The sequence below is a fragment of the Oratosquilla oratoria genome, chromosome 10 (assembly GCF_046742065.1).
Source record: "Oratosquilla oratoria isolate Oo_2021 chromosome 10, ASM4674206v1, whole genome shotgun sequence".
NCBI lineage: Eukaryota > Metazoa > Arthropoda > Malacostraca > Stomatopoda > Squillidae > Oratosquilla > Oratosquilla oratoria.
The window spans coordinates 74,015,284-74,025,283 of NC_134786.1; the positions used below are offsets into that span (position 1 = coordinate 74,015,284).

At 37.0% G+C, this 10,000-nt stretch overlaps 1 protein-coding gene across 1 annotated transcript in view; it reads right to left on the bottom strand.

Moving 5' to 3' along the window:
• Nucleotides 1-1,267: 1,267 nt before the first annotated feature.
• The window catches only part of LOC143028973 (uncharacterized), a 14,022-nt gene continuing 5,289 nt past the window's right edge, over nt 1,268-10,000 (bottom strand). Inside the window, exon 3 of the mRNA XM_076191323.1 lies at nt 1,268-1,456. Coding sequence (XP_076047438.1) covers nt 1,442-1,456 — 15 coding nt within the window. The 3' untranslated portion in view covers nt 1,268-1,441. The remainder of the gene's footprint in view (nt 1,457-10,000) is intronic.

A 10,000-nucleotide genomic window follows, 5' to 3' on the forward strand; every position in this document is an offset into this window, starting at 1 on the left:
GATGAGAATTACACATTCATTATTTTGCGTTCGTGTGGTTGATGTTGCCAATAAGACTCCCGTTGGCGTCGTCAACGAACTGTGAGTGTTTGTCGCACCGCAGGAAATCGTATTCCAGGGCGCTGGACATTTGATGATGTAGACCTTGGAAATAGCTGATTCAGGCCTCCAGAAGCTCGGAGTGTGGGCTCCCGACGTAGGTGTGGTAACGAACACCTTCAGCACTTGTAACCCTTTTCTATTATTTTCTGTCCTCAAGAATCTTTTCAGGATCTCCGTAACACTCCTTTCGATGTCTAATGGGACACTATCCCATCCCGATTAAGCCCTTGCGTATAAGATGGGACCTATTTTTTTTGTTTGTTTTTTTGGCTGTTGCGAGGCTATCTTATTCATCTCCGGGGCACCCCACCCGCCGCTGAAGGACACAAAAAGGTCAAGAGCAGCAGCGTGCGCACGCGGACAGTGAAAAAAAAAAAAAAAATACATTTTGATAAGTAGGGCAGACGACACATATTTGTTACCTTTATAGAATTCATATTCAAAGATACACGGGGTGTCCACAAATTGCTCTTTCTACACTAAAGCCTCTTTTGTATCTCGGGTTAAAGCAGCAAAGCAATACACATAATATTAGTTTGAATTGGCCAACAGGGATGTAGGAACGATTGTTAGTCACTAAAGATATCTAATCTCGCCTGCAACGTGTAAAAATACAAATGTCACAAATCTTACTATTGTGTAATTGGTGTGTTATGTATCATACAGCTAAATTTATGGTAAAATCGAAAACAAGAAAAAGGGCCTCACTACATCATTACGGGACAAACAAAAAGTTGAGGTAGATGTCCTATACCAGATGCCTCTCTATTGGTGGTACTAGTAATAGTATTTCGTTGGAGATAATCAACACTTCTACCCTTGGGAAAATTTTGCGCCGAAGAGGTGGAGTCACTGAAGGGCTAAAGGAGAGATTTAAGGAGGGCAGCACAAAATAGGGATCCTAGAAGCCTAGAACGTAATCAAATTTTTTTCCCGCGCGGACATTAGTCTTTAACCATAAAAGAATGCTGCGTACTCTGGTCCGTAGGAATATCACTAAAGTTTTTAGAACGTTAACAGCATAAAAAATATGTAGTCAGTACCCTGTATGCTGGTGCTGTAAATAAAATCAAGGACTAATATCATTGTAGGCATGGAAATTAATAGTAACTACTAAAGTTTTAGACATTTATTTAGTTTAAAGTAAAACAACATACACGACGGAAATCTTAGATGCGTCGGGTGTTCATAATGAGAATTAAAAAAAAAGTGGGGTTGTGATTTGCACTGTAAGAAACCGTACCCAATCCATTGCAGCCACGAATGCATACAACAAAGCAGTGCCCCAAGGAAGGACGCAAGACGGAAGACAACATCGATCGGATGTCTTTGTCTGGTCCTAGCTACCTGTGCCCTGTAACACAGAACGTACACATTATGAACTCTAAGTACAAAATAAAATTATATTAATGTAAACTCTCGGTATACCAAACTTCGTTACACCGAATTTCGGCTACATTGACTCCAGTGAGGCCTACCGACCATTCGTCGAATAAGGTTTTTGTTGTTGTTGTTGTCGTTCCCTAGACTGTCTGTCCGAGCAGTCCCGTCTCCCCAAGGAATGCCATAGCCGAAACTGGGTTTTCCCACAAATCCTTTATAGAGCGTATGTTGTGTTGTTTGCGTGCATGATTGTGTATAATGCAGTCTTCCATTATGTGTTGTATGGTATGGGGTGAAGTGTTACATCCTGGGCAGCTGTTCACAACGCAGTCATCCAGCCTCTTCTGGTAGCTTAGAAGTGCTGGTATATGCGGTGCAAGGTTCGGTATGGATGTCGGGCACATGAAACATATGCATGTCCAGCACGTACTATCGGCTATAACGACCAAGCCTTCGATATATCGAGGGTTTACTATGATCAGGTGCCTACTGTTTTTTCTTTTTTAAATAAGCGTTTATTATACTTGGGACGGGGAAAGGGGGCACTACTCGGTCATTATTTCAGCGTGTCCTTTGCGTTTGAGACTTCTTCTAAGGACTGCCTCATAACACCTGCCTCCACTACATCATCTATGCACTTACATCCACCATCCTCAAGGGTCTCCCTCAGCTTCCATTCTTTATCTTCCACGATTTAACTCTTTTCCACATTCACTTGCGCCATATTTCTCCTCCATCATTCATTCCATTATTCATAATGAAATAGCCTGTAACTTCTTTTATTTTTTCCTATGTCTTTCTTTTACTAAATTATAGTTAAATAAAAGGGCCAAGTGTCAGTTATGTAAAATGATCCTCGTCGTGGGGATACTGGCTAATAAGTGAAAAACAAAGGAAATCCACATGACAATATACTCGCCAACATATGTAAATATATATATTATCGCATGACGTTCATGTAAACATCACATCTTTTAAGATCGTTATATGCAAATTTATGTGAAAGTTCAATTTGTGCTTTGAAACTATGAAAATGTATTCTTATTTCGACAGGAAGAGAAAGAATTGCTCATAAAAATTAAGGACTCGTTTCATACACTTTGTATTAAGAACCCTTAGTCCCATGGACGTTATGGTCAAATGGGACCTAGATTGTTCATGTTTTCGGCGGTGAGGTCGCAGAAGAGAATTTGTCTTCAGCAACTAATACCAAAACAGTTTTTTGCTTTAAAGTCAAAGTTCATCCCTGAATAAATTTATAATGTACTAAGGCATGTGCTAATGTTTATTTGGCGGAATGGTTAGCAATAAATCACGACGTACGACACAACCTGAACGGACTCCAGATAACTCATGTCAACATATTTGCACATAGATTCATCGATGTACTGCTCTTGTGTCGCCAACAATAAACGGGACTCTGGCACTCTGAAAAAGAAGGTCAACACAATACCTTATTATTTTTTTTATATAACATATACAGGAACCAATTCCCGTACGATTCTTGTAGCCACATCACAGAAAAAGTAGATCATTTCCGCCTCTTCCACGCTTTCCAGGTATCAATGTCTCGATCATTCTTGAGGACTGCGAGTCAACAGGCTCCAGCTTATATACACGAATGACTTTGTCTAATTTGTTCATTCGGTAGGATATTCTTGGGGCTATGCCGTCTCTCCTGCTCCCTAGGTATCTAAACCTTGCAACCTCACTTTCTGGATAACAGCTGGTCGGATGAAAAAACATAAAGGATATTTTGCGACACCATATCTATTGTCTCTTCATTGATTAACTTCTTAGTTGTTTTTTTTTATCAAAAATAATATTTTGTGCAACGTGTGTTCCATACTCAAAGATGGTAGACCACCATGTAAAAGAAAAATATAGTACAAAATGCCTGCTGTCATCATTTCATGCCCAGATGCAGGTTAGAACAAGAAGTTACTATGGGACCAAAATCAGCTGAAAGAAAGAAACAAAAGATTGTATATTCTGCGAGATATCAACCAGGGATTCACCTTCAACATTCTTTTAGAGTATCTGACCTCGACTGGAAGTTATCAGGTTGTCTTAAGCCTCGTCGACACGAGGCTAGTTTTAGCTGCAACATAACCTGTAAGTGTTGACACGAAGATAATCTGGAGGCAGCTTTACTGACTTTCCATTGATATTGGGCAAGTAGAGGGGTAGCTTACAAGTCGCCAACACTAGCAGCTACTAAAGTAGCCCCGTGTCAACGAGGCTTTATTTCACAAGGTTTGGAGGATTCTCACTTGAGGAGGATCAATGGTCGTGACGCATAGTAGTTTCCATCCCAAATATCTTCATTCGTATCTTCTGGTATCACATGAAATGGAGATACATAAGGCAGAATCCTCCAACTTAACACAAGAGAGAACATATGTGCCCATACTGCGCCTTGTTAAGAAGACTATATTTTTAGAAATTTCTGTGACCAAAAAAAAAAAAAGAGAAAAAAACTTGTGTCATCTGTAAATAAGACAAAAATATATCCCCACGTGCACCCATTTAATATACATGCATGTTTATATCACTCTCAATTGTCATTTATCGTTTAGTTAATCCACGTTCTTAACCTACTTACCACAATGGTCTGTTATTATTTAGCAGAGGTGAGACACTGAGAAAAGAAGAGGTAAAATGAGAGGATGGTACTCGTATAGAAACTAGGGGAAATGGGAAGTGTGTTCTTTATTTTTGACGAATCGATTATAAATATATCTTGCTTGAAAGCAAAATATACTTCAGAATGAAACATACAATACCTATCTAGTCTCTATATCTAAAGATTTAACTGAAACTATGTCTTTAAGATGCTGTTAAATGTAGGCGAAGACACCACCATTAAACGTACGATTGACATAGTAAAAAAGTGATAATGACAATTATGATAATTAATTTGCTACAGGTTCCTAAGATGGTGCATTAGTTTTGCTGGTAAAGAGATATAATTTACACAAGTCCTAAGCAATTAACAACCTGTTCACGAGCTCCTTTTGACGCCTAATGCGATTACAGATCCAGGTTGCCAATCAACAGAAGGGATGGACCGAAGACGCGATGTGGAGCTCCCACGAGAGTGAATAGAATAGCCCGATGGCAGGCCAGACATAAATAAAGTACCATCCGCTACGAAGGGGGTTAACCAATATGGGTGGTAACTCATGGTCTATTGCAAGGGAGACCAAGGAGGTGAATAAAATAGCCTGGTGTGTGTGTGTGTGTATTTACCTTGTTGTACCTAGTTGTATTTTACGGGAAGGGGAGCTACGCTCGTGATATCCCGTCTTCATATCTCATTTTATTGTGTCTGTGTGTGTGTGTGTGTGTGTGTGTGTGTGTGTGTGTGTGTGTGTGTGTGTGTGTGTGTGTGTGTGTGTGTGTGTGTGTGTGTGTGTGTGTGTGTGTGTGTGTGTGTGTGTGTGTGTGTGTGTGTGTGTGTGTGTGTGTGTGTGTGTGTGTGTGTGTGTGTGTGTGTGTGTGTTAGAACAATTTAATACTGACCTAACGTGGGAGGGGAATGTCTACAATAAATCAATATTAGGTAGGTCGGGGAGACAAAATCTTCAGTATCTTCCTTTCTGAAAATTGTTAACTGATATAATTTTTTTCTTTACAATAGTCGTACTATGTTTATGAATACATTGTTCAGAGATGATGTCTTTATATGCGTTTGTGTCAATTGCTTTCGCTGTGTTGCATAAGCAGGTCTGTTGTTGATGCATGAAGATAAACACGCATGTCTTCTCTCTCTCTATCTCTCTTTCTCTCTCTTTCACATATGACACGTTCATGTGAATGTCATTCACGGCACCCTCTCTACTGACTAGCACCACTGGAAAGCCAGGCGTTGCCATTCCAGACAGTGACCCATCCACAAGAGACCGTAGTGTCTGCAGATATAAAGAGAAGACAGGGTGTTTCAAAAAGATGAACCTGATTTAAATGCAGTACATTTCTTGATAGCAACATGGGGCAATTACACAAAAAGCTGCGAATGGTTTAGTGTGTTATCAAGTTTTATCAACCATTTTCATAAACTTGCTACACGCTTTTCATTCACGGATCCATCTTTTTAAAACACACTGTATAGTCATCGGGGACAGAGACGTATAGTTTTTGTTTGTAGAAGATAAATCATCGAGGTGCTCATATTTGTCCGTCTGTCCGTCAATGAACAATATTCTCTGTAATGTCCGCAGGTACTATACGGTGCTTGCAGATACAACTTTGTCAATGCAGCGTCCCGAAGAGGGTTCTAAAGTGTACAAAGCTTAAATATCTTATTTATTTTGTTTCAGATGAAATCTCTTCATAGATTATCTCTTAGCAATGTAAAGATATTACACAATATATTATTTTGACTTTTGATCTGAACGTTGGAAATATAATGCATGTGGGGAAGTCTTCTTAACTTGGATTTTGTTTATTGAATCTAAGACACGTTTACCAAAACTTATGCTTTTATTTATTTATTTATTTATTTTTTTTTTTGAGGGAGGGGCCAATAATCAGTGCTCCTAACCTTGGAAATAGTATTGCACTGAAGAGGTGGAGCCATAGAGACAGTAAAGGAGAGATATAACCAAAGTAACAGAACGGAGGGAAAATAAGGTTGAAAAGGGGTCAACTGTCTTTCTCTTTTCATTGGAGATTAGTCTAATCATAAAACCTATGCTTGATCTATAATGTAAGACGATCTATCAGTTATCTAATACTAATCTATATTCTGTATTAACATAGGTATTACCAAGTTAAGATATGTAGTGAATGTATTTTTTTTAGTAATTAGAACAAGTTTTCTGGAGTGCATTGTAAACTTTTGACATCATATAGTTCTATTTTTCTATTAGATTTATTAGTAATACTACTTTTAGTTTGCTATCTAGCAGAGTTGTATTTCAACAAAGTTAAACTACGTTAGTTTGTACATTTCATATTTGTACTATATTCTATCAATAGATTAACTAGGTACTAAATCATATAATTACAAAGGATTACAAAAATATTACACAGGCGGAGCATGCCGACAGGAGACCTTTTGGTCCATATCTAGGTCGGAGGCGAAAAAAATCACGATCATGATAAACAAATAAATGAATAAATAAAAACAATAATAATGTAAATAGATAAAATAGATAAATGCATAGGTATAGTTAGATGATAAACTGGTAAATAGTAAATAATAATAAATTGACATAACTAATAATAAATGAGAATCAAACAAATAATAACAAACAAACGGGCAAATGATAACAAAACAAATAATATAAAATAAATGATAGTCATTACAGCATCTTGCTTAGGTGTTTCTCTTAATGATTCTTAAAGCTTCGAACTGAACTACATTGCACTGCCTCTGCAAGAAGTTTATTCCATTCATTAACAGTCGATTTTAGTCCATGGTTTATATCATATATACTATGAATAGAAGTGGCCCGAGAACGGAACCTTGAGGAACTCCACTTGTAACATTTTTCCATCCAGAAGTTTTTCCATTTAAAACAATTCTCTTTTTTCGATCATTCAACCAATTACTAGTCCAACTTAATAGGCTACCACTTATTCCGTGTGAAGCTAATTTAGTAAGTAGTCTTTCATGGGGGACGGTATCAAAAGCTTTTGCAATGTCTAGATATATTAAATCTATATTATTTCTTTTGTCATAATTCGAGATAACTGTTCCTGACGTTTCATCTATTGACTTTCTCAAAGGAATCAATAGACGAAACGTCAGGAATAGACGCTTCACTTCCAGTCCATGTTTCCTTTGCCGTGTTTATGGAACTTGTTCACACGGATTTTCGAGATAACTGTGTTGTAGAATTCGAGTAAGTTAGTCACGCAAGAACGTTTCCGTCTGAAACCATGCTGGCTATCATTCATCAAACAGTTACTTTCTAAATGATGTTCGATAGCATCTCTGATGATAGCTTCCATAATTTTTCCTACGATTGAAGTCAAACTTATAGGCCTGTAGTTATTTGGTTTCTTTTTGTCACCTTTTTTGAATATGGGAGTAATGTTAGCTAGCTTCCATTCTCTTGGGACATCTCCGGATATGATGGATTTCTTGAAAATAATTTCTAATGGAACAATAATCTCATTTTTCATTTCCTTTAAGATTCTTGGATGCCAACCGTCAGGCCCTGGTGTTTTATTAACTTTGAGTTTATCTATACAACTTTTAATTTTTTCTTTTGTTATATTTACCGTAGTAAGTTTACCCTAGACTTTTCACAGGTTTCAGTTTGGAGTTCACTTTGAGGTGTTTCGTTTACGAATACCGAGCTAAAATAATTGTTTAAAATATCACACATTCCTTCATTTGAATATTCAAGTTGACCGTCAGCAGATAATAGTGGACGAAAGTGATTGCTAACCTTTTTATATCTAATGTAACTATAAAATTCTTTGGGATTCTCTTTGGATTTATCAGCGATATTCATTTCGTATTTTTTTTTTGTCTTTTTTAAACCACTCTGTATTAATACATAACTTTGATAGTCATTAGATGCACCAGAGCACTTATATCACTGAAGATTTCCATGGTTTACTTTTGATTTGGATTAAAAGTTCTTAATTAAATGTCCTTGTAAATAGATCAAACAAGTTTTTACAAATAAAGTGAATTCAGCAAAGTTTCAGTCGAATGTTGGCTTGAGATCTTCAAATAAACTAGGTTTGATAAGAAAAACGTTATCAATGTATAGCTGCGAGCGTGCAGCACACACACAAAAAAAGAATAATGACAAAAAGATACGCATGTCGTGTTCTATGTTCCATTCAAACATGGCTTTCTCTTATCTGTTTTCTATTGAAAAAAATCTTTTCACCTGAGACTGGCTGATGGTGGTATGGAGGTAGAAGTTTGAATATTCGATATAAATCTACCAGATAAAAAAATGCTCTAGAGTTTCATGTAGCTAAATGAAAATGCAGATCAAATGAACGACTAAACTAAAACGTAACAAAAGGGATGAATATGATAAGATAATATTCTGGACATAATGAAGATAGAGATTATGTTACGATAAAGTCGAGCGATATGACGTCACTATATGGGAGGGGCTAGAGACTCATTGTACGATAATTGGATTCTTTTATAAACAACTTTGGACAATTCCAGTATTTCTATGGAAATTCCCGTTGGTTTTTACAAACAACATGTATATCATAGTATAAATTATAAATACATCATTTGTCTCATGAATTAATAGTTTAGTATTTGATATTTGGAAGCTTAGCTCTTTCTGGGAAAAGGTCTTATAATGTAGCTTGAAAACAATCTTCAAGATTGGAACGAATTGGCAATAGAATATATTTCAGAAGACTGGTAGTTTTTTTTGTCATTTACTATGATTAATATCGTGTTCATGCTGTTCTTTTTCCGATGTATGTTCATTGGATTAGGTGTATTTAAGACATTTTTTTTCCCGGGAAAATGTGTTTAAATCTGAATAGTAAGAATCCATTATTCATTTATTTTTTGTTTGTATGAAGATATTGTAGCTCTGAATATATTCATGATGTTTTGTAGTCCCCGTGTTTTTCTTTTACTGAAAAGATATAGGTTATATTGAAGGGTAATTAAAAACTATTAGCAAAAATCGATCGAACAACAGATATAAAAAAGTGAGCGATTTACGAATGTTATTTTCAAATTTGTTATTTGTCATGATCACGCGATAGTTTTTATTCAGATGTAGTTATAGTATGAATAAAGTATAATTTTTCAATTATGATGTATAATATGATCTTTGGCAGATGAAGTGATATTGTATATTTAAAAGAAAAGTACTTTTGGATTGATAAGTTTTTGGTTGTGCCCTCTTGCTTATAGCTCTAACGCAAGTGCAATAGGAATGCAAAACGGTAATATAAGAAAGTCCCATATTTAAATGGTGGCATGATTATATCTGGGGTTGGCTACACTGCCAGTATCCAAAGTTTCTTCAACAGATATCAAAAGAGAAACGAATAAAATTTCCAACGGAGCGCTCGAATAGCCAAAGTTGTCCAGTTCTGCTCTGCTTGTTAAAGCGTTGCAGATGAATTTGGTGTCTGTTGCTACTACTTCGAATAGTATGTGATGGTGGGATGGTACCCCGTGCTATCAGCATAGTACTGGACCACCTGTGTTCTTCCATCTGGAAGTAGAGTATAATACCGACCGCGTGTCACACCATTCTCCCTTTTCTCCACGTGTCCGAAAGCCGGAGTGTTATCTTCGTCTCCTTTTCCACTTTTTCCTTTTCCTTCTCCTCCTCGCCTTCCTTTCCGTTGCTGCTTTGGTCCTCTTGTATCCTCCCACGACCTCCCTGATAAGCTGTTCACGTCGTAAGAGAATGCATACTCTCCCTCGTTCTTGTTCTTCTTCTGAGGCTGCGAACAGGAGGAACAGGGGAGAAATGAACAGAAAAGAAGAAATTTGACTGCAGTCTGTCCCATTGTACTACGGACAGTTGCCACCTCTGTGGGGATCCTTAATGAA